We start from the raw sequence: 26,055 nt of genomic DNA on the forward strand, positions 1-26,055 counted from the left end.
ATGCCTTTTTTCAGACCACATTTAACAGATTTCCTGATGGCATACCTGTAGAGGGAAGCCTTTCCAGTCATCAAGCGTCTTCTGGTGCCTCCATTCTCAATGAGCTTTATCTGCAATGTATTCTCCTCGTCACCTGCTCAATTCTACAACTCACTCGGAGCATTTTCCAGTGACTAGTTAAACTACCAAATGACTAGCATTCTGCTGGAGGAACTCAGCAGGTTGAGTAACGTATGTGGCGCAAAGGAATTGCTGATGTCTTGGGTTGCAACCCTGCATTAGGACAACAACCCATCCCGGTGCAGGTTTTCGACCTGAAGCATTGACAATTCCTAACCCTCTGCAAATGCTGCTCAAACTGCTGATTTCCTTCAGTAGATCGTTTGTTGCTCCGGGTTCCAGCATCCATAGTCTCTTGTGTCTTAAACTGCCAACTTACAGTTCTTGGGTTGTGAAAGGATATTGGAGCACCTGCAGGGAACCCAGAAGTACTGGAGGTGAGGATTAAATTGGGTCCCTGGAGTTACCGGGCAGTAACTCTACTAGCTGCTTTGCCCAGTTGCTGGGAATTTACTTCACCAGCAATAATGCAGCAAAATCAAAGAGAAAGCACCCAGAAAAGATCATAGAAAAAAAGAGAAACTAAACCATTGTTTTGACATTAAGAACTGAGTGGAAAACATACCATCCATTAAAATATTTTCTGAATTGAGCCAGTGACAATTCATAGAAAGGCTGTCCCATTGTACTCTTAGCAGTGTATTAGTTATATCAGTATGTTACTTGTTCCTGTACTTTTCCAAATACAATAAGATAAACACACGCCTATTCTGCAATCAGGATTGCCAGAAACTTTTATTTTCATTTTGAATAAATTAAAGGATTTAATGAGCTGTGAAGCTGAATGTAAATATTTAGGAATAATGCCGAGAACTTTCATTTCTTCCACCCACTCCCACCTCGCTGGTAGTGTTAAATATGCTAAATCATATTGTCAACGTGTTTGATTGATCCTCTAGATTTTACTCCACTGAAATCAAAGAAATAAATTTCAGATGTTTTTGCTCCGTGTTTAGTTCCAGCTCTTTCACAGGTACAACCCTAGCATCATCAAGAACATCTTCAAGAGATGGTGCCTCAGGAAGGAAGCACCTATCACTAAGGACCCACACTAACCAGGACATGCTTTCATTTCATTACTACCATCGGGGAAGAGGCACAGAAGCCTGAAGATGCAAGCTCATTTTTTTTAGGAACAGCTTCTTCCCCTCTGCCATCAGATTTTTGAATTGTCCACGAGTCCATGAATGCTACCTCACTTTTTCTCCTTCACAAGATGTAATTATTTTTATAACTTATATAACATATTTTGTCTTGCACTGTACTGCTGCCACAAAACAAACTTCTCGACAAATGTCAAGTGATAATAAGCCTGCTTCTGATTCTTTTTCTATTGACCTGCTTTGAATTTCTCAGCAGCATTTTCCATTAAGATGAACGTACAACAAAAAGGCAGATTCGCTTCTGTCATTGGGCTCACCTTTGCTGCTCAGTGATTGTCTCTACGAATTCCATAAAGCTCTTATCTTCAAGAGTGTTGTTGCCCGACTCAGTATTTAGTTGTACAAAAGTATCGCCCTCTGGTGTGTAAGAATGGAACGTTTCTGCTCCCATGCCTCCCTGGTCTTGGCAGCTCAGGATCTCCTGGGATATCTTTGAATTTCTGTCAGGCCTCCATTGCCCAGGTTATTTTTGCTGAATGTATTAAATATTTATAGCGCTTTAGGAATAGCTATGGGCAAAGTGACAAGGACAATATTCAACTTATTCCAAACAGAAATATTACAAGGATAACAGGAAAGACTCTCAAATAGTTCAGATTAATTTGCATCTGATTATCCCTCCACAGGCTTATGGAAGCAATTTCACATTTCTTATAAACATTCATGAATACTTGTGTGAAATGTGGGCTAATTGCATGTTTGCAGCCAAGACACAGATATTCCCAACATCTGACTGGGAGATTACCTTGAGGTAGAAGAATCCATATAAATGAAGATACTTTCAACCAATACTTATTGCAAATTCAAGCAATATGTAGTTGCAGTTGGTGAGCAGAATACTTGAGTTACAGATTTAAATGCTACAGAAAAAAAGTGGTATTCTTATAACACGTGTAACATAACAAACTGCCCAAGGCACTTCAGAAGGAATTTATTAATTTAAGTTTTACATTAAACACAAGACAATATTAGGACAGATGTTAAAAAGCTGTGTCAATGAGCCAGGTTGCGAGAAATGTCTTAAAGGATGGGAAAAGTGCGGACCTTTGGTGGGTATTCCAGAAACTGGGATCTTGGTAAGTGCTTGGTAGAACATAGCCTTCCAATCAAAGTTGCCATGCTGTAAGGAAGATCAGATGTCTTCCTTTAGAACAGATGTAGATGTCAATTGGTGATTTCTCACTAGGATCTTGCCTTATTAAGGTGAACATTAGCATCACCCAAGTTTTCTGTCATTTATTTAATACTGACTTGAGAAGAAGCAAGGGAGGAACACTTGGATAGAAGTGATATTCTCTGCTTTCAAAAGAGGATAAACTTAGAAGCTAAGAGATGTTATCAATACAGTGACAGGTTTTTATAGTAACAATAAACCACTTAGTCTGGAAATTCTATGGTTTGCAAATAACTTATTCTGGATCTCAGCTGAGACCTTAGAGGGATATAAAGGGATAGATTTCATGCAGAAATGAAGTAATCCTTTCTGTAGCAACAGGGCATTTGATTTAGGAATTCAGCTAAGCTTATGGAAATGTACTTCATTTTGAACAGTATAAAAATATTGTTAGTCAATTGAGCCAAGAATGATTGTTATCTTAAACTTGCCATTACTAATTGGATACAACAACAAAAGATGTAGTAGGAGATAGCAGTTTGAAGATCATACTAGAAAACAGATGAATGATGAGGTTACAAAGAAACCAAGGAAATGCAGAAAAGAAGCTGGTCAGATGACGATGAATAATGTCTATCGCACAAGTGAGGCAAGGATGTTGGAAATTATCTTAAGATCAACGATGATGGAAAAGAGAAAGACAAGGACTGCTGCATTATTGTATGCTGTCTTTTGCTGAGGTATTAAACAATAACTTCACTTGCTCTTTTCAAGTAACCGCAACACTATTTCTGAAAAGGACAGTATAGCCATTTCCTGTGTACTCGGCAATATTTTAAAACATAGACATAGAAAACATAGAAAATAGGTGCAGGAGTAGGCCATTCGGCCCTTTGAGCCTGCACCGCCATTCAGTATGATCATGGCTGATCATCCAACTCAGAACCCTGTACCTGCTTTCTCTCCATACCCCCTGATCCCTTTAGCCACAAGGGCCATATCTAACTTCCTCTTAAATATAGCCAATGAACCGGCATCAACTGCTTCCTGTGGCAGAGAATTCCGTAGATTCACCACTCTCTGTGTCAACTCTATCATTCAATCTAAGCTGATTAGCTAAGTGGGTTACTAAGTGGGTATTATTAAATGTGGACATCTTAGGAAAATAAGCATTTATTCCCCATTCCTAACCATTGTTAAGAAGATGGTCATGAGCAAGTGTCATAAAGTTAAATATTTATTTTGGTTAAAGTACTTCCACAGTGTTGAGAGGGAAGTTCAAGTTTAAGACCAACAAATTCTAAAGAAAAACAACATATTATCAGCAGTGGATGCTGAACCTCTTGGAGAGAAACCAGCAGATGGCTATGTTGCTATGTGCAGCTGTGGTGGGGGTTTCAAGATTGAGAGATGCTTTTATTGTAGCCTAGGTGAGTTTCTGTACTGTATTGTGTAAATGGTGCACCATGTAGTTAAGGTGTGCTGGTGATGGAGGAAGAAAGTGTTTAGCATGGTGGATAGAGTGCCAAATAAATATCACTTGATGGAATTGTTGATGACATTTTCCATCATTTTTCTGATGGATGTGGGTAGTCTGATTGTTGACATTTTTCTGACGGATGTGGTAGACTGAATGTTGATGACATTTTCCATCATTTTTCTGATGGATGTGGGTAGTCTGATTGTTGACATTTTTCTGACGGATGTGGTAGACTGAATGTTGATGACATTTTCCATCACTTTTCTGATGGATGTGGGTAGACTGATTGAACAGTTAATAGCTAGACTGGATTTGTTCTGTTTTTTAAGATCAAGAGGCCATTAGACATAGGAGCAGAATTAGGCATTTGGCCCATTGAGTCTGCTCCACCATTCCACCATTTATTATCCCCCTCAACTCCATTCTCCTGCCTTCTCCTTGTAATGTTTAAAGCCCTTACTAATTCAGAACCTATTAACTTCTGCTTTAAATGTACCCAATGACTCGGCCTCCACAGCCACCTGTGGCTATGAGTTCCACAGATTCGCCACTCTCCGGTTAAAGAAATTTCTCCTCATTACTGTTCTAAAGTGATATCCTTGTATTCTGAGGCTGTGCCCTCTGGTCCTAAACTGCCCCACTATAGGAAATATCCTCTTCACTTCCAATCTATCTAGCAATTCAGTTTCAATATTTGATAGTTTTCAATGCGATCGCTCCCACCAATTCTTCAGAAATCCAGCAAGTACAGATTCAGAGCCATCAAATGCTCCTCATACGTTAACCCTTTCATTCCCAGAATCATTCTTGTGAACCTCCTCTGGGCCCTCTCCTCTGGCCAGCACATCTTTTCATAGATATGGGGCCCAAAACTGCTCACGATACTCCAAGTGCTGTCTGTCTAATGCCTTATAAAGCCTCAGCATTACATCCTTGCTCTTATATTTTAGTCCCCTTGAAATGTTTGCTGATATTGCATTAGCCTACCTCACAACTGACTAAATCCCCAAGTTAACTTTCAGGGAATCCTGAACAAGGACTTTCAAGTCCCTTTGAACCTCTGATTTTTGAATTTTATTTCCCCATTTAGAAAATAATCTATGCTCTTATTCCTTCACCGAAGTGCATAACCATACACTTCCCTACACTATATTCCATCTGCCACTTCTTTGACAATTCTCACAAGTCCTTCTGCAAACTCCCTGCTTCTTCAACACTACCTGCCCCTCCACCTATCTCTGTATTGTCCACAATCTTGGCCACAAAATCATCTTGTGTGAAAAGAAGCAGTCCCAACACTGGCTCCTGCGGACACCAGCACTAGTCTGCACAATTATTTTTGAGAAATATGCGGGCAATTTTCTATAATGTCAGATAGAGGACATGGGTATTTGGACAGGTTGGGTAAAGGCACCCCAACTTCTTAGAGCATACTTTCAAGGCTACTGTCAGATTGTTATCTGAAGCTTTGTGGTATCAAATAGAGTTTTTTCTTAATATCACTTGGACTGAATTGAACTGGATGATGAATGGCTTCTCTTTGGAGTGGCGGTGTAGCATAACACCAGTGACCCGGTTTCAATTCCACTGTCATCTGTTATGAGTTGGTATGCTCTCTCTGTGACCATATTGAATTCCTCTGACTTTCTCTCACATTACAAAAACATACGGGCATCGCCCGGCTAATTGGGTATAACTGGGCGATGCAGGCACTTTGGCCAGAAGGGCTTATAACCATGCGGTATCTTTAAATAAAATTAAAAATACATGGCAAGGGCATAATGAGAAGTTCAAGAAGCATCATAAACTCCAAACCTCAGGCTGTGGATGTAAGTAAATGCTTTGGGTTTGACTTGTGACTTTTATTCAGAGCTCTTCCATCTTTTAAGAATGGGAGCTCCTGCCAGCCTTCTCCACCATGTCACAGTTTAATTGCCCAACACATTTCATGGCCTGATCTGGGCAGGACTGCAAGGCAATTATCTGGTCCACTGATCACTTATTTAATCTCATTAGATTCTGCTTTTAGTGTTTAACACACATACTGGAGAGAGTTGGACTGAAGCACTCTTCCTATTCACATTCCTCCTTTCACATATCTTTGCAATTGAAGATATAGTAGCAGATAATCAATTGTGATTATTTTGTGTAAACCAGGGGTGTCAAACTCATTTTAGGTCACGGGCCGGATTGAGCAAAATGCAGCTTCATGCGGGCCGGATCAGTCAGACGCGTGCGAACGCAGATTTCGTTGCCTCCGTTTTTTCAGCCTGCTCTCGTGTCTCAGTCTCTGCTATAACTACAAAGTGTTTCACTTTACAAATTCCGTTTCTCATGAAGAAGACTGCCGAGCAAGACTGCCGAATAAACACTAAAAACCCTGAAAACCTGGTACCTGAATAAACTCAGCATTAGCCATATCATACGCCATAGGCGCTTCGATTACTGGGGCCAGCTTTAATAGTAATTAGATATTATCTCGCGGGCCAAAGATAATTCCACCGCGGGCCTTGAGTTTGACATATATGGTGTAAACACTTAGTGCAAGATGCTATACAACTCATCCCCCAACACAGGGGGGAAAACCTGTGGGCAAAAGAATCAATTTTCTGCCACCTTTGAACAATATCATGACTGAGCCTCTTAGGGGATGATCAGAATGCAACTGGGCACAGAGCTGCAAAACTTCTCGGACATCAGGATTACATCTCGATGACAGACAGAAGGTCTACCCCACCACCCCAATGAACGCAATGCCAAAGGCTCATTCTGCATTAAAGTGGAAGATTTAATCATGTTTCAAATGAGTTGAAATGTTTTATGTATCCGGGCTACTCTCCAGAAGATGTGGGGCAAAACGCCTATGCCAACTACATATGCCTCAGTTGCAGAGTGAAAGATACTGTTTCTTTTTGTTTCAAAATATAATTAAAATGAGATTCCATAAAGAGTAAATTGCATTAAATGCATTTACGGTTCAGTGGCGAATGTTGCTCTGAATTCAATAAGGCATGTTAGGGCAGTTTTGTTTAATCTTCAGCCGCTTTACTGAATAAAGTAGAAGTGAAATGTTTGATTTTGTTCATAAAGGATTGTGCGCTGACTTTAAATCATATTTCAACAAAAACAAGCATGCACAACCTTTAACATACTATTTCATCTGTACTGTGATACTTGTCCCCAGCTGTACGAAGCTTCTGCAATACAGGGAAATCCCTTGCGTGAGCTGAGCATCTGGAAGGCATGGAGTCAAAAAGCACTCCACAGCTCATTACCCGAAGAGGATGAAGCGCTTAATGGTGAGGTCATATGGTCCTTCAAAAAGCAGAAACACTGGTGGTGAGAGTTCTGAACGACGTGTAGTGAGTTAGATCATCAAGCTGGTGCTCGATGACAAAGGGATGGAAATTATGCTCTTTGGCCACGGAGGGCTCCAATTAATGTGAAAATGAGCATTTCCAGAGCAAAACAATTCTGTTCACGTTTATGGGTGTGTAAGCATGTATTTAGAAAAATTACTCCTGACTTTAAGCAGGACATTTATTTCTCATTGCACAATCATTCTCAACATAAAGTGCATTGTCATGAAAATATACTGTGACAACTATTGCTGACAGGGGAAGTCAAGGACAGCATCAAAGCAAAAGAGAAGGCATATAATATAGCAAAAATTAGTGGGAAGTTCTAGAGGATTGGGAGCTTTTAAAGAAGGCAACTAAAAAAGGCAGAAGGAGAGAAAAGATGAAATATGAAAGTAAGCTAGGTAATAATATAAAAGTGGATACCAAAGATTTTTCCAGATATACAAAAAGTAAAGGAGAGGTGAGAGTAGACATTGGACTGCTGAAAAATGATGCTGGAGAGGTAGTAATGAGAGCCAAAAAATGGCAGATGAACTTCATAAGTATTTGCATCAGACTTCACTGTGGAAGACAGCAGCAGTATGCCAGAAATTCAAGATTGTCAGCTGGCAGAAGTGAGGGTAGTCACTATTACTAAGGAGAAGGTGCGTAGGAAGCTGAAAGGTCTGAAGGCAGATAAGAAGGTCTGAAGCAGCAACAGCTAGCTGTGGAGGCCAAGTCATTGGGTATACTTAAAGCAGAGGCTGATAGGTTCTTGATTAGTAAGGGGGTTTCGGGGAGAAGACAGAAGAATGGGTTCAAAGGGATAATAAATCAGACATAGTGGAATGGCAGAGCAGACTCGATGGGTTGAATGGTTTAATTCTGCTTCTATGTCTTATGGTCTTAAAGCGCTGAAGGCCTTGCTATTTAAGGAAGATACCACAGAAGCTGTTGCTGTTATAGGGTTATTATTGGTGATATGCTGCCAAAAAATCAGAAGACATATCAGGAGCTGTGCAAGACCAGCAATGATCCCTGGACTATCCAGCCCTAGATTTATAATCTACTGCAGGAGCATCTGCAAGACTGAACGTGTGTGGGGGGGGGGGGGGGTCTATGTGTCATCAGAGCTCGATTATAGTGATGTCAATTGTAACATGAAGGTGGTCACTTGGCCTGCATTGGAGACTTCTGTTTGGCACACTGTTTATGAATATGGCAAATGAAGTAGGTTTAGTTAGGGAACAGTTTACATCTCATGCAGCCAATGCTTGTCTCATGCACCTAGCTAGGAAATGAGACTGCGGATTCTCAGCAAGGATATCTCCCAGATTGCTTCAGCCTTCTTCCTACTCCCCATCCCTATGCAGTTTCAGGCTCCGCTTATAGCTCCGAACTCACCCTCCATTTCTCCCTCAGCACCAGCTTTGACTGGGAATGTTTAGCAGCATGCGACAGACAGTGATGAAGCTTTGCACATTGATACAGGCAATAAACTCTGAACTTCGGGAGGCCGAAGGCATTCTCCTTATTGGTGACGGTGTTGCTCTCATTGCTTATGTGCTCAGTTGTTGTAGCTGCGAGCTTGTACTGGTGTGAGGAGCTACTGACGCAGGTGGTAATTGGAGTGACGAGCTATAGGAACAGAGGAAGCTTTTATCTCCAAGTGTGCATCCCACTGGTCAGTGCTATTCACTGAAAATTTGTCTGCTACTTCTCAGAAATCTGACTTTCACCAAGATAAAATTCTTGTTGCAATCACAATGATCTGCCACCCACAGCTCCAATCTACTAATTAAATTTGCTGATGATACTATATTGATTAGCCTAATCTCAAATAACAATCAGGCAGCCTACAGAGAAGCAGTCATCACCCTGACACAGTGGTGTTAAGAAAAGAACCTCTCCCTCAATGTCACAGAAACAAAGGAGATGGTTGTGGACTACAGGAGGAATGGAGACAGGCTAACCTCTATTGACATCAGTGGATCTGGGGTTGAGAGGGTGAACAACTTTAAGTTCCTCAGCATAAACATCACCGAGGACCTCACGTGATCTGTACAAACCGACTCTGTGGTGAAGAAAGCTCAACAGTGCCTCTTTCAACTCCGATGGTTGAAGTTTGTTATGGGTCCCCAAATCCTAAGGACTTTCTACAGGGGCTCAATTGAGAGCATCCTGACTGGCTGCATCACTGCCTGGTATGGGAACTGTACTTCCCTCAATCGCAGGACTCTGCAGAGAGTGGCGCGGACAGCCCAGCACATCTGTAGATGTGAATTTCCCACTATTCAGGACATTTACAAGGACAGGTGTGTAAAAAGGGCCCAAAGGATCATTGGGGACCTGAGTCACCCCAATCACAAACTATTCCTGTTGCTACCATCCAGGAAACGGTATCACAGCATAAAAGCCAGGACCAACAGGCTCCGGGACAGCTTCTTCCACCAGGCCATCAGACTGATTAATTCACACTGATACAATTGCATTTCTATGCTATACTGATTATCCTGTTGTATATACTATTTATTACAAATTACTATAAATTGCTCACTGTACATTTAGACGGAGATGTAATGTAAAGGTTTTTACTTCTCGTGTATGTGAAGGTTGTACTGTAAGTAATAAAGTCAATTCAATTCAATTTAATTCGACATGAAGGAAATGACAAAGCTTTCTGTTGTGGAAAATATCTGGGTGCTTAACGGGGGAAGTTATTGGTACACAAGTCAATGGCTGCCAGTATGTGTGGCAACCTGAGTGCCCAAGATGCCACACTGACATAGAAGGAACTAAAGTAGATCAAATTGTTTGCTGGTGATTGAGAGCGGGGCTGCACATCTGTACACTGTGATGAGGAGCAGGTTATGGGGGCAGAGCAGGAGTCGTCTGCCATCACAAACGCTGTAATGAAGGCATTCCCATGGAATACTTTCTGTTCAGTGAAAAGCAGCCTTGGAAATCCTTGTCTTCAAAGGTCCAGGGTGGCTGTGAAAACTCTGTGACAGCATGCTCTTCATAAGAGACCAGGCACACCTCCTGCCCTGTCCCTTTGTGATCAGTCATGGTGCATAACACTTCCAACAGCAGCCTCCCTTGAGGCACCCACTAAATGAAGATCTCAGCAATTATATGCTGCAAAAATTCTTACACTTCGTTAAGCAAACTTTATAGCCTTTAAAGGTGCCTGTAGGCCTTGGAATAGGTTCTGAAAGGGCTGAAAGCTCCTCCACCATTTAGAAAGCAAAAGCTTGACAGGCTACATGCAGCACAAAGAGATTGCTCTCAGCTACTTTGGGTGGCCAGGACTAGATGTAACCATTGAAGAGAAGGCCAACACATGCCCACGTTGTCAGTGAGTGAGAAATCTTCCTCAACTTGTTCCTTTGCGTCCATGGGAATGGCCTGAAGAATCATGGCAGAGGAGTCACAAATATGTTGCAGGACCTGCAGAAGGCTCTTAGATGTGGTGGGTCAGCAAATGGCCCAAGGTTGCCATCATGAAGAGCACTACATCTGAAAAATGAATTGAGGAGCTAAATTCCACCTTTAGTCATAGTGACAATGGCCCACAACTCCTGTCTGAAAAGTTCAAGACATTTATGGAAGCAATTGGTATTCAGCACATCAAGTCAACACCGTATTATCCAGCCATTAATAGCCTTGTTGAATGACTCCTAGAAACAATGAAACAAGCCCACAAGACTTCAGTGGAAAATGGATCCCTCAACTAGCATTTTAGCATTTTCTTGCTGATTTACCACAACACACCTTACGCCAGTACCAAAATGGCTCCAGCTACTGCTCTGATGAAAGACCACTTTGCACCCAGCTTGACATGCTTAAATCCCCAAATACAAAACAGATTGTGCTAACTGAACGGAAAACCCAACCAGAGAGTTATAAAAATTTCAAACAAAGTATAGAAATTTCACTGCAGGAGACAGCGTACTTGCCCAGAACTACATCTCTGAAACAAGGTGGATACCTGTGAGAGTGGTGGCACAAATTGGTCCTGTGTCATACACAGTGGAAACTAGTCACCATAACATCTGGAGAAGGCATGTAGATCAGCTGTTGCACATTTCTGAGGCTATGAAAACTAACACAACTGAACAATCCAGACCCAGATGTGGAAATGGAATAGAATTCTGAGATAATGATGGTAGAACCTCCATTAAGATCAAATAACACAGCTAGTTCTCCCCCATTATGTGTGCTTTCTGAGGAGCTCCCTAAAGACGATACAGTACCCAAGCCAAGATCTATACATACACCATCAAGAGATAAAACAACTTTCCCAGGACATTGGTACCCTCACAGGAACAGGTAGCCTCCAGACAGATTGAGTCTCTAGTTTAGTGACTAACCCTCAACACATGGGACAGTATAATCCCCAGAGGCAGTCTACCCTCTTTCCCTAGTTTAGAAACAGAGATGTTTTTTGTTTTTGGTTGAATTTGATGCTTAATAGTTTGGCAGCTGGTCCATGTATGGGAATGGGGAGGGACATGTTGTATATATTTTGATCCTTATTGGTTGCAGTCAAGCTTCTCTGTGTGCTACATACTTAACGTAATGTGAGAGGGCATTCTGGGTAAATGACTTACAGCAGCAGCACATTTGTTCCTCGCCCCTCCATCTCTCGTGTGCGTTATTCCCAGCCACGTGGCTTCCCAATACCACAAACATAACACTGGGAGAATTATCTTATTAAAGTGCATCTGGAGTAATGTATTTAGTTCTGGGCAGAGTCCATGTTACCTAGACTAAAAGGTTAATTTATGAAACCTGGTTGCAGAGAGTCCAGAGGAGATTTGCAAGAATGTTGCCTGGATTGCAGAGCATGCCTTATGAGAATAGGTTGAGTGAACTCGGCCTTTTCTCCTTGGAGTGACGGAGGATGAGAGGTGACCTGATAGAGGTGTATAAGATGATGAGAGGCATTGATCGTGTGGATAGTCAGAGGGTTTTCCCAGGCCTGAAATGGCTAATACAAGGGGCATAGTTTTAAGGTGCTTGGAAGGAGGTACAAGTGGGATTTCGGAGGTAAATTTTTCACACAGAGAGTGGGGGGTGCGTGGGATACACTGCCAGTGAAGGCGGTAGAGGTGGATACAATAGGGTCTTTTAAGAGACTCTTAGATAGGTACGTGGAGCTTAGAAAAATAGAGAGCTATGGGGTAGGGAAATTCTAGGCAGCTTCTAGATTAAGTTACATGGTCGGCACAACATTGTTGTCCAAATAGACTGTAATGTGCTGTAGTTTTTCTATGTTTTCTGTATTTCTATATCCCTTAGAGAGTGTGTCTGTGGAGGTGGTGTTGGGGTAGGATAGAGTGGTGGGAGCAAATGGAGACGAAGACATTATCTCCGGTTCTGGTGAATCTTGAACAAGGGAACAACAGAGCTGGGTCAATGACAGCATGCTTTACACCGTAGGTATGGAAGTTTCGGGCTCTCCAACTCTCTAGCTGATCATTGCACAGATGCAGGGCAGATGTCCACAGTTCAGTGGACGGCCTGGTTTGTACTCATTGTGCTTACTGCTTTTAGCTTGAGATTCATTCACGATCAGTGAACTAAATATATACAAACATAAGGCACTTCTACAAAGAAAAGAATCAAGTGCGGAAGAAGCATAAAATGAGAAAGAATGGGGAATGAATTAATTACAGGCTCAATAAATATTGATGAGAAGGCTGGTGGGGAATAAACAGGGAGGAGAAAAGGAAATGGCTCAATGAACACATCAGAGAGAACGATTTGGAGGATTACATTGAGGAAGCACAAGGCAGCGGCATAGAAGGACGTAGTGAAAAAATGAAAGAGAGGGAAGGGACAGAGGGATAGAGAGGGATACAGGTGGAGAGAGTGAGAGGACACTAGGGAGAAAGCGATAAAAACCCCAAACTATTGGAGGAACTCAGCAGATCAGGAGGCAGTGGGAGGACAGTTGAGATTTCAGGCCGAGACACTACGTATCAGGTCAGTTTCTCATACCGGCTAAACTCCCCAAAAGTTTATTCTTTTGTTTCAGATTACAGCGCCTGCTGTTCCATGCGTTTACACAAGGGAGGGATACAGATAGACCTGGTGAGAAGATCAGGAAGGCAGATACAGAGGGATACAGAGCAAAGATCCAGGAGAGAAATGGAGAGGAAGCCAGTGGAAACAGAAAAGAGGGACAAACAGGCAAGTGGTGGGAGCAACAGGGATAGGGAGAGAGAGGGACAAACTGTAACAGCCAGGTGGAAGGTTAGAAGGATAGTGTCAGATAGCCAGTGAGAGGAAAGAGCACCACAGAACAATCAGAAAAGTGAAAGACAGCAGATGAACGGGAGCCATAAGAAGAAAGGAAGAAAGAGAATGAGTGGACAAAGCAATAAACAAAGTGACAAATATTGATCAAAGACATAAGAGAATACCTTGCTATAACGTTGATGTGCTACTCCAAAATATGATTTGTGCATCAAGCACATTTGAAGATATTTCTAGATGTTAATTGGCTGCCACCTTCCTTATGTTACACCAGACATTACACTTCAAAATGATTCGTTATTTATAAAATATTTTTGAATGGCCTGAAGTTTTAAAAGAACCTCTAAAGGCAAGCATATTTCTATTTATTGCTGTAAAGTTTCCAGATAATTGGATCTATCGCTAGAAAATCACAGAGCTACAATTGCCTAATAAATAGCTTGATATAGCTGATAGGATAGTGTAATGGGGAAACACAATTAAAATTTAGTGCATTTGCACAAAGATGATAAACATGTACTCAGTGGCCACTTTATGAGGTACCTCCTGTGCCTCATAAAGAGGCCAATGAGTGCAAGTTCATGGTCTTCTGCTGCTGTAACCCATCCACTTCAAGGTTCGGTATGTAGTGCATTCAGAGATGCTTTTCTGCATGCATTTGAATTACTGTCAGCTTGAACCAGCCTGGCCATTCTCCTCTGACCTCTCTCATTAACAAGGCGGTTTCACCCACAGAACCGTCACTCACTGGATGTTTTTTTTTCTCTGTAAACTCATATGCCTGAAAATCCCAGCGGATGAGTCGTCTGAGATACTCAAACCAACCCCTCTGGCACCAAGAATCATTCCACAGTCAAAGTTGCTTAGATCACATTTCTTCCCCATCCTGATATTTGGTCTGACCAGCAACTGAACCTCTTGACCATGTCTACATGCCTTCATGCATTGAACTGCTGCCACATGATTGGCTAATTATATATTTGCATTAACGTGCAGGTGTACAGGAGCACCCAATAAAGTGGCTACTGAGTTTACGTTACGGAGGACATAGTGTTGGAGGTCATGAAAATGCACTTGAAAAATACCTACTAATATTCCAATATAATTTTGAGATAAATAAAATACTCACTAAAAAGAAATTGAATATTTCAACGCATTTAAAATTCATTCATTGAAACTGATTACTTAAGAAGCTTATGACTTACTTTAGTATAATGCACTGAATATGACAGCTTTTGGAGGTTCTTTATTAATGGAAAACTGTAACATTAACTAAATTCTGCGCACCACAGTTGTCAAGGAGATGTTGGATTGTGTGCAGCAGGAGAGGCATTTCAACAGAAGTGCGCAGGGGACAGTCAGGACTTCCTGCATTCCTGAGGAGGTATTGAATTGCACATAATCAGACACTTGGCGAAGACCAGTAAAAAGAATTTAGTTTTAAGCGGAGTGGCCACTGTGTGAGTGGGACAGAGTTAAAGTGGGGAGTTGAGGCTTTGGCTCAGAGAGGCTTAGGGGAAGCAAAGGCTGTAGGTAGATATTTTTTGTATAATTTTCTTTCTTTCTTTCTCATCGCAAGGTTAGAGCAACGGGGATGCCAGACAGGATAGTGAATGCTCCTCTTGTGGGATGTGGGAAGGCAGGGAGGCCTCAGTGTCCCTGACAGCCAGAGCTGCAAGAAATGCATCCAGCTGCAGCTTCTAATAATCCATGTTAAAGAGCTGGACCTGGAAATGGATGAACTCCAGATTATAAAGGAGGCTGACAGGTTGATTGACAGGGCATATAAGGAGGTAGTTACCCCCATGGTGTGGGACCTGGTAACTGGATGATCATCAGGAAGGTGATAAAGGGGTTGGCAGCCAGATCAGGGCACCCCTGCGGCATTCCCTTCAATAGCAGGTATGCTGCTTTGGATACTGCAGGGTGGGGTGGGAGAACGACCCACAGAGGAAAGTCACGGTGGTTGGGTCTCTGGCTCTGTGGCTCAGAAGGGAAGGCTAGAGAGGAGACAAGCTGTAGTGATTCAATGGAACAGACAGGAGGTCCTGTGGATGAGAATGAGATTCCCGTATGGTATGCTGCCTCCTCAGAGCCAGGGTCTGGTACATATCGTATTGAGTCCACAGTGTTCTTATTAAAATGAGCAGCCAGAGGTTGTGGTCCACAGTGGTACCAACGACATGGTTAGGAAGGGGGAGGAGGTCCTGCAGAGTGAGATCAGGGAGTTAGGAGCTCAGTTAAAGGACAGGCCCTCCAGAGTTGTGATCTCAATGTTGCTGCTCGTGCCATGTGCCAGTGAGGACAGCAGGGGAGGATAATACAGCTGGACACATGGCTAAGGAGTTGGTGTAGGAGGGAGGGCTTCGGATTTTTGGATCACTGGGCTCTCTTCCAGGGAAGTTGAGACCTGTACAGATGGGACAGATTGCACCTAAACTGAAGGGGGACTAATGTCCTTGCGGAAATGTTTGCTAGCGCTGTTTCAGGGAAGGTTTAAACTAGAGTTGCAGGGTGATGGAAGCCCGAGTGACCAAGAAGGTATTGGAGAGAGCTTTTGGCTCATTACCCTTCCTAAATCAAGGTATTGAGCACAGGAGTTGGGATGCTATGTTAAAGTTGTGTAAGACTTTGGTGAGGCTTAATTTGGAGTATTTTGTGCAGTTCTGTTTGCCAACCTACAGGAAAGACATTGATAAGATTGAAAGAGTGCAGGGAAAATTTACAAGAACATTGCCAGGATTTGAGGACCTGACCTACAGGGAAAGGCTGAAGAGGTCAGGACTTTATTCCCTAGAGCACAAGAGAATGTGGGGAGATTTGAGAGAGGTATACAAAATTATGAAGGATATAGATAGGGTAAATGTAAGCAGTCTTTTTCCACTGAGGTTGGGTAAGACTGGAACTAGAGGTCATGGGTTAAGGGTGAAAGGTGATATATTTAAGGTGAACATGCAGGGTGAGAGTTTTTCATCACTCAGAAGGCAGTGGGAGTTTTTAGAATGAGCTGTTAGTGTAAGTAATGGGTGTGGGTTGATTTCAACATTTAAGAGAAATTTAGAGAAATACGCGGAACAGAGGGATATGGAGGGCTATGGTTCGGGTGCACGTTGATGGGACTAGGTTAGCATGGACTAGATGGGGTGAAGGGCCTGTTTCAGTGCTGTAGTGTTCTATGACTATTACTATGACTTCTGCTGAGTTTATCAGCTTTTTCCTTCTGGTTTTCATTGACTCTTATCATTATCTCATTTCAAAGCATTGCAATCAAAGTATTGACATCACAATTTATCACTATTTTTCTAAATGCTCTTAATTTTGTAAAGCAATTACATTGCTACAATAATGACTATAAAATAGAAACATAAATGTTGTACCTGCTGTCCCTTTCTCACCCTTTTCACCCGGTCTTCCGTCTCTCCCATCTCTGCCTGGTAATCCAATGCGCCCATGTGGGCCAGGTGTTCCATTTGCTCCCGGTGACCCTGCGAGTCCAGGTAAGCCAGGAGCACTACATATTAATTTGGGAATGCTATTGGAGTATCTCCGTTCTCCTTTGAGTTTAATCAGAAGAGGTTGGCTAGTTACACAGTACACAAAGGCCACCAGGTAGAGCACGACTAACATTTTGGAATCTACAAGAAAGTAATAGAAGCAGTTAATGTGCAGCTTTATACCACTTGATAGTAATACATCTTTGACTGAATCATTTCTGTAATTGCGGTCCTGTTAAAGCTAATGTGATACAGGTGGCTTAAGTGACAAAGTCATGATTTCACAAGTAAAAAGTGAAAAAAGAACCCTAAAGCATTCCGAAGATAAATAAATTTACTTTAAATCCTATCACTAATGGGTTAATAATAATAATCATTTAATTTTCTGGTCGCAAACTTTTGTCTGATGAACTAGAGAAATTCCCAAGAGGAGTTTGAAACTGCAAACGTCAACCATTCTACATTGAAAAATCACCCTTTCTACTAAACATTGAACTTTGGGTTCAAATTTTCCTAAACTGGCAAATATGTTAATCTTATTTTGGTTTACTTTACGCATCGCATGAAATGTATTATCTGCCTTGAGAAAAGCATTTTTTTCTGTGTGTGAATAAAGAAAATAAATCCTTGATTTTCCATTCCCGTCCATTTTAGACATGGCTGAAAGGAGCGAAATAGTGAGTCATGAGTGACAGAATAAGAGAATTCATAAACCATACCCAACATCAAGCCTATATCAAACACCCTTTGATTTAGAGGCTGGAAATGCCATTACGATCAAACATACTTTACTTTTCTTCATCAATTTCTTCACAATTTACTCATTCAAATGCCTTTTGAATCTCTGCATTTTATGTTGGTTTGGCTTTTGTCTGAAATCATAGACGTGGTACATTTTTTGAAAGCGGGTATATCTCGGGACACAAGAAACTGCAGATGCTGGAATCTGGAGCAACGTACAATCTGCTGGAAGAACTCAGCTGGTTGAGCAGCATTTTTCAGGACTCTTGTATGACCTCTGCCAGCCATTTTCCATGGAATCCACCAGCAAGGCAGAATCCTGCCAAAACTTCCCAGCATTTGCACTGGGGAATCCGCTATAAGATCATGCTACAATTACATATTGTACAAGATCCATAAGCCCATTTCTTTGACTGTGACTTTGACTTTGACTGTTTCTTTGACACAGGACTGTGTCAAAAAAAAGGGGAAAATAAAGTCACATTTAAAATAATTTGTTTGTGTTTATTTAATGTTTTTAATTATTTAAAATTCATTTAAAATGTGATGATGAACTTTTTGCCATTAGTGATGCGCTGCTGTCCAGGAATGAAAGGGTTAATGAATGAGGAGCATTTGATGGCCCTGGCCCTGTACTCACTGGAGTTTAGAAGAATGAAGAGGCTATCTCATTGAAGCCTATCAAATATTAAAAGGCCTAGATGGTGTAGATGTGGAGAGGATGTTTCCTATCGTGGGGATGTCTAGGACAAGAGGAAATATCCTCAGAATAGAAGGACATCCATTTAGAACAGAGATGAGGAGGAATACCAGAAGGTAAAGAATCTGTGGAATTCATTGCCACAGATGGCTGGGGAGGGCAAGTATTTGGGTTTATTTAAAGCGGAGGGGGTCAAAGGTTACAGGGAGAAGGCAAGAGAGTGGGTTCAGAAGGAAAATAAGTCAGCCATGATCAAATGGTGAATCAAAAGTGATAGGTCGAATGGCCTAATCCTGCTCCTGTGTTTTATGAAGACACACCAGATCTGAGTCCCATGCCAGATGATGGATGGAGATAAACAAAGAGAGAGAAGGAAGAGGAAAAAGGGGAAAATACAGATGGAGCAAGGTGGGTGGAGAGAAGAGCAAAGACTGAAGACAGGTTCTAATCAAGAGAGAGATAGCATGCTATTCCACTCTCTCTTGGTTGCCTTTAATGAGGCCCAAAACAGAAATTATTTTAGGGCTTTATATTTATGTAAGAAAAGAAACTCACTGTGAATCTAAAAGAGTAGGAAATCTATTTTACTATCTCTACCAGCCTGGATAGGGATGCAAATGGCATGCTCAGGATGGCCACCATGGACCCCAATCTGCACTTGGTCCTCCCGTCATAGAGGAGACCACATTGTGAGCACTGAATGTAGTAGGTGAGATTGGAGGAGGTCCATGTGAATCTTTGCCTCACCTGAAATGGCTGTTTCGGAATCCTTAGAGTGGTGAAGGATGAAGTATAAGGACTAATTATTGCACCCACTGTGAGGGCAAGGGGAAAGTGCCAGAGATCCGGGAGGGATGGGCAGAGAGAGATGAGTAGACCGGGCAGTCACAGAGTGTGTGGTCCCTGTTGAAGGTAGGAAGTAGGAGGGAAGAGAAGATCTGGTTGGAAGGATCTTGTTGCAGGTGGTAGAAATGACAGAGGATGGCATGCTGGATGCAGAGGGTCACAGAGTGAAAGGTGAGAACCAGGGGAAATCTATCTCTGTTCTGTCTGGAAGGAGGCGGAAGTAGCAGAAGCAGAGAAGATGCCAATATTTTGTGAATTCCATCTTTCTTAGAAGCTCCTCTGATGTTTTGAGTAAAGAATATTTAAATGAATTCAGCGGAAGCAAATATGTGGAGGTAGACATAATATTGTCACACATGTTTAGCAACCAAGGACAAATTTGTCCCTCTTTGAGTTTAATGTTTCCTTATAGCATATGATTAACTCGGCTTTGCACAAGTTGTAGATTCCTGGCCTGAGCAAATCTATTCTGTAATTACTAGCAATTATTCAAACCTGACATGAAGAATTAATTGAACACATCTGCCACTTTTTGGACTATCATGGGATTTCCAGTCATCTTAATCTTTTGTAGTGATGCATATTGTAATCAGGTCCCAATCTGAAGCAGCTGTGCAAAATCTCAGAGAGATTGTCACATGATGCTTGGTCTTGGCAATGAAATAGAACCCCAAACAATATTAAGTCAGGTCTGATTATGTTTTCTGAGGTCTTGTGGAGATTTTAGAATAGAATCTAGTTCTAATACTTTTAGAAATAGATCTCTCTACCATACTTCTGAACTTTTGAAAATGTTTCTGTGATTAGTGAGGTTCTATGTGTGTCCTTCATTGCTGGCAGTCAATGGCTCTCTGCAGGGACTAACATCAAACTAGTAGCACAGCCTCAACACAACAATGGTCATTTCCAATAATGTTGTATGGGTAACCATGTGCACTATAATGAGACTGAAGATCCACTCTCAGTGATTCAGAAACAACTTCTTTCTGACCTGTCCATGAACACTACCTTTTATTCCCACTATTTATATTTGTAATTTACAGTAATTTTATATCTTTTGCACCGCACTGCTGCCTCAAAATGACAAATTTCACATCATAAAAGTCAGTGATAATAAACCTGATTCTGATAATAAGTAAATTTATTATCAAACTATATATATGTCACCAATTACAACCCCGAAATATATTTTTGCATGCATACTCAATTAATCCATTGAATAGTAACCATAACAGCATCAATTAAACACTGCATCAACATGGGTGTTCAATCAGTGTGCAAGAAACAACAAACTGCAAAAACTAGAAGAAATAAATAATAATAATAATAAATAAGTAATAAAAATTGAGAAAATGTGATAATGAGTCCTTGCAAGTGAGTCTGTAGGATGTGGGAACATTTCAGTGATGGGACAAGTGAAGTTGAGTGAAGTTATCCTATTTGATTCAAGAGTTTGATGTTGAGGGATAATAACTATTCCGAAATCTGGTGGTGTGAGTCGTGAGGCTCCTATACCTTCTTCCCAATGGCAGCAGTGAGAAGAGAGCATATCCTGGGTGGCAGTGGTCCCTGATGATGGCTGTTGCTTTCCTACGGCAGCATTTTGTGTAGAAATGCTCAATAGTGGGGAGGAGAGGGCTATAGCTGTAATGGACTGGGCTCCATCCGCTACTTGTTGTAGGATTTTCCTTTCAAGGACATTGATGTTTCCATACCTGGCTATGACACTGCCAGCCAATATCTTCTCCACTACACATCTACAGAAGTTATGAGCTGGGCCCAGAACAAGCCGGCATGAATGTCGATTTCTCAAACTTCCAGCAATGCCTCCCTACCACCCCCATTCTCCCAACCTCATTTCCCTCTCTTACCTCATCTCACCAATCAACTTCCCAGCTCTTTACTTCATCCCTCTCCCTCCAGGTTTCACCTATCACCTGGAGTTTCTCTCTCCCTCCCCCACTTTTTAAATCTACTCCTCAGCTTTTTTTCTCCAGCCTGAAACGCTAACTGTAATTTTCTCCATAGATGCTGCCTGGCCTGCTGAGTTCCTCCAGCATTTTGTGTGTGTTGCTCACTACTGTATTTGTTTTGTGTATTTTGTTTTGTTTATTTTCATACTGCATATGTAACTAATTGATAAACAAGTCTGTGGACCAAAATTAAGCTGAGGTTGTAACTTCAGCAACTCTGTTTTTTTAATTCATTTTGTTGTTTTTACTTTGATACCCTCTTTCTTCAAAAAAACATCTTCAATCTAAACATCTAAACCAAATAAAGGAATTAAATACCCGAAAAGTATTTTTTATGCGGAGTGTGTATTTTTGCCAGGTATACAAAGTATATCACCACCTTTGATTCAGCAAACTTGAATATGACATTGAGCTGTGGTCCAATCAGCATGAGACAAAAAGAACAGGGAATCATCCAAATCACAGCCCTTCTGATTGAATTGAAGAAACGTGGGAAACATATATCGAATGGATAATTTAAATGTTCTCTATCTGTCTCCATGCTCGTGGCAAACACGCAAGACCTGCCCTTCTGATCCCTGAGTCAAACTTTTACTGAACCATCCAACATTTTTGAGGTCCTTTTGTCAGCTGATATTGATGATAATTCTCTCTTCTGGATTTGTCTCATTCGCTTGAAATCTGTCTTCATCAAGCTTCTCTCCAAACACAACGCGTGGCCATTCAACTCACATTCCAATTGCAACTCCCTTTCCTTGATAGTCTTCCAAACTTGGCAGCCTTCCAAACCTTTGTTTTTCTTACTCCACCGACCACATCCTCCCCCCCACCAGACTGTTCTTTGAATTATTCCATTGATATTTACCATTCTGACAGAATTTTGAATCATTTCTTGTTCAGATTGTGTAATCTTTCTGCAGCCATTGAAATAAATTAAAATATCCTCTTCTTCCAATGCTTTCCAGCATCAACCATCTAGATGTGATTGTTTTCATGTGTTTTCCTAACCAGAGAATCACTAAAACTAGCTTCTCTTCCCAACTCCATGCAGCAGCAATAGGACCATTCAAACCAATGCCCCACCATGTCATCATCTGAGTGCACATTAAACATGCCCAGTGTTGCTTCACCATCACCTTATTTATTCACTCCACTACCTTTAATCTGCAAAACTGCTTGTCTGAAATCCAGTATGGCATGAACAGAAGTGTCATAGAACATAGAATAGTACAACATATTACAGGCCCTTCGGCCCACAATGCTGTGCCGACCCTCAAACCCTGCCTCCCATATAACCCCCCACTTTAAATTCCTCCATATACCTGTCTAGTAGTCTCTTAAACTTCTCTAGTGTATCTGCCTCCACCGCTGACTCAGGCAGTGCATTCCACACATCAACCACTCTCTGAGTAAAAAACCTTCCTCTAATATCCCCTTTGAACTTCCCTCCCCTTACCTTAAAGCCATGTCCTCTTGTATTGAGCAGTGGTGCCCTGGGGAAGAGGTGCTGGCTGTCCACTCTGTCTATTCCTCTTAATATCTTGTACACCTCTATCATGTCTCCTCTCATCCTCCTTCTCTCCAAAGAATAAAGCCCTAGCTCCCTTAATCTCTGATCATAATCCATACTCTCTAAACCAGGCAGCATCCTGGTAAATCTCCTCTGTACCCTTTCCAATGCTTCCACATCCTTCCTATAGTGAGGCAACCAGAACTGGACACAGTACTCCAAGTGTGGCCTAACTAGAGTTTTATAGAGCTGCATCATTACATCGCGTCTCTTAAACTCTATCCCTCAACTTTTGAAAGCTAACACCCCATAAGCTTTCTTAACTACCCTATCTATCTGTGAGGCAACTTTCAGGGATCTGTGGACACGTACTCCCAGATCTCTCCACACTACCAAGTATTCTGCCATTTACTTTGTACTCTGCCTTGGAGTTTGTCCTTCCAAAGTGTACCACCTCACACTTCTCCGGGTTGAACTCCATCTGCCACTTCTCAGCCCACTGCTGCATCCTATCAATGTCTCTCTGTAATCTTCGACAATCCTCTACACTATCTACAACACCACCAACCTTTGTGTCGTCTGCAAACTTGCCAACCCACCCTGCTGCCCCCACATCCAGGTCATTAATAAAAATCATGAAATCAGTGTCCTTCTATTAAATAATGCAAAGCCAAAACCATCATCTTAGGTTTCTGTTGGAACTCCTCCGGAACCTACTGACCATTCCATTGCTGCTTGACCTCGTTCATTCCATTTCCCATAGACGTAAAACCAAAGCCCCCATTACCTGTGTTCTAACTTGAATTGCCCCTGATTGCTGACGTACATACATCAAATCCAATTCCACTTCATCATCCCTTACAATGGACCATTTTACTGCCTCTGTACTGTCAGGCTGTTTCTCTGACACCCAGTGTTCAACAACATTTCAGATTTAAATTTGACACCTTCATTTCCAAATCCCTTCAAGTATCACCTCATCCCAATTCTGTAATTCCTCCTATTCTGTAATGGTTTTGTAACTTTATATTCATGGATTGGATTGACGCAGGGAACTCTCTGCATGATAACATAATGGGTAGTGCAACGGTTTACAGTGCCAACTGTAAGACTGGGGTTCTTTACATCAGTGGCACAGCAGTGGAAACTTCGAGCCCTTTCAAACTTCTGGTAGGGCACATCTTGCACAACGTTCCATGGTTCCAATACACATCCTATATAAACAGAAAAGCTCACCAATACCTCCACTTTCTGAGGAGGATGAAGAGAGCTGGAATATGCATTTCTACACTTACGTCCTTCTACAGATGCTCAATAGAGAGCACCCTAACACTCTCATCACTGCATGGTACGGAAACTGCGCTGCAGTGGACAGGAAGGCTCTGCAGTGAATAGTCATAACTGCTCAATGCTTCACCGGCACCGACCTACCCCACTGTCAAGGGAATATCTACAGAAAGGTACCAGAAAAAGGCTAGTAAAATCATGAAGGATCCCACCCACCCTGCTCATGTACTGTTCGTTCCACTCCCATCAGGGAATTGGCTAGGTAGTGTCCATGCCAGGTCCAGTAAACTCAGTAAGGCTGATCAACACCTCCACCCACTAACCCCCGCTACACTATTATTTCCTTTCGGTTACCTTATTTACAGCCCAGCATCACTTTATGGACATACAATCAACCTATGTATTTTAGCTATCTTACATATTTATAATTATTGTGTTTTTTATTATTGTGTTCAACTTTGTGTTTTTTGTGCTGCGTTGGATCCAGAGTAACAGTCATATTGTTCTCCTTTACACTTGTGTACTGGAAATCACATTTAACAATCTGGAACAATCAAAAATTCTTGAACAATCTTAAGTTGGGAAAGCAAGAGGAATGATGAAATTGAACTCCACCTAACCTAGAATGAGGAAATCCTATAGAATGTATACATTTGACCACTCTCTATATGACTATTCTACAACTTATCAGTATAAGTCTACATCATATCCTAAACTGGAGATTTCTGATACACAATTCAGACATTAGCGATGTTAGCCCAGATTTTTCTACAGTTTAGGAAGTCTGTGAAAAGTTGCAAAGGTGTCCACTTCATTTCACTTGTCCTTAAGGCATGCACAAGTGCATAATTAAAAGCTTCTGTTTATTTTTCTCAAGTGAAGTGCTGATTTTGTCCATTGTTGCTTTCAAAGAAAATATGTTGAATTGAAGTGTTTAAAGATACTGTGCATGTTCAGTGCCATTTGATAGGCATCTCCTTGTTGCCCAGTGAACAAAGTGGAGAGGTGTATTCAAATCTAATGACAAAAGCCATGATTCTTGATTTATTTATTGTCTGTACAATTACCAATCTGCTTGATGCACAATATTGGCTTCCAACAAATGCAGAATCCTGTGGTCATAGTGTCATGGTCCCTTCTGGCATCTGGCTGGCTTACTCAGGAATTGGGCCTTTAATACCTCGTTAGTTCCCAAACTATTCCCAGGCTCCAATAAGTATGAACACCTGCATTCCATCAAACAGTAATATAAGAGTCCTGTGACCACTACTAGAAGGTGCCAGTTCGTTGGTCAACTTGTCTATGAGTAACCTCACTCCATGGTGTTTAGAACTATCAGTTCTAAGTTTAGCCTTGTTCTGGAATTATCTACCAAAACTCTGGGAAAAATCCCCCTTGGAACCCTTCCCACGCTCGCTACAATGGCAGCATCTCCCTCCTCAGCCTCCGCGCCTGTGTTTGGCACTTGGGTTCGATCCACCACCACATCTGTGCAACACATAGTAATGGCTTTAGAACATTGAGTTAAATATTTGTTTTGCCTCTTCAGGGAATCCATGGGAATTCTACAACTAACTGTGGCCTATGATGGTTTGGATACATTGGCCAATTCAGCATCATCTTGATTAAGAATGCTGACCACCAGCAAACTTCCCATATTCATTTATGACAATTAAATTCACAGATCTGAATACCTTATGGAATATGGAAAAATCCACAGCTTCTCTGTGATGTTTGCTCTTGAAATAGAAATAAATATGCTTTGTTCTCAGAGAGCAGCAAGTAGAATTAATAAGGGGTAACTTCATCGATCTTTGCTGTTTTTATAGGGTGTAGAGCGTGATTAAGTCACTTTGAAAGTACTTTAAGAGAAGAGGCAATACTGACCCTAATCTTAGTGAATACAGCTAGGCAAGTAGTTAAAGTGTCAGTGGGAGAATGTTTTGGAGATAATGACCATAATGCTGTCATTTTCCAGAGTAAGGGAGAGGGATGAAGACTGGCTGGGAAGCAATGTCCTGG

General features: G+C 41.6%; 1 protein-coding gene across 4 annotated transcripts in view; it reads right to left on the minus strand.

The window, feature by feature from the left end:
- The window catches only part of c1qtnf7 (C1q and TNF related 7), an 89,391-nt gene that overhangs the window by 15,510 nt on the left and 47,826 nt on the right, over positions 1–26,055 (minus strand). For all 4 annotated transcript variants that reach the window (XM_073064979.1, XM_073064978.1, XM_073064977.1 and 1 more), the window contains one exon: positions 16,860–17,117. In XM_073064979.1, the coding sequence (XP_072921080.1) occupies positions 16,860–17,109 (250 nt within the window). In that variant the 5' untranslated portion in view covers positions 17,110–17,117. The remainder of the gene's footprint in view (positions 1–16,859; positions 17,118–26,055) is intronic.

The sequence above is a fragment of the Hemitrygon akajei genome, chromosome 13 (genome assembly GCF_048418815.1).
Source record: "Hemitrygon akajei chromosome 13, sHemAka1.3, whole genome shotgun sequence".
Classification (NCBI taxonomy): domain Eukaryota; kingdom Metazoa; phylum Chordata; class Chondrichthyes; order Myliobatiformes; family Dasyatidae; genus Hemitrygon; species Hemitrygon akajei.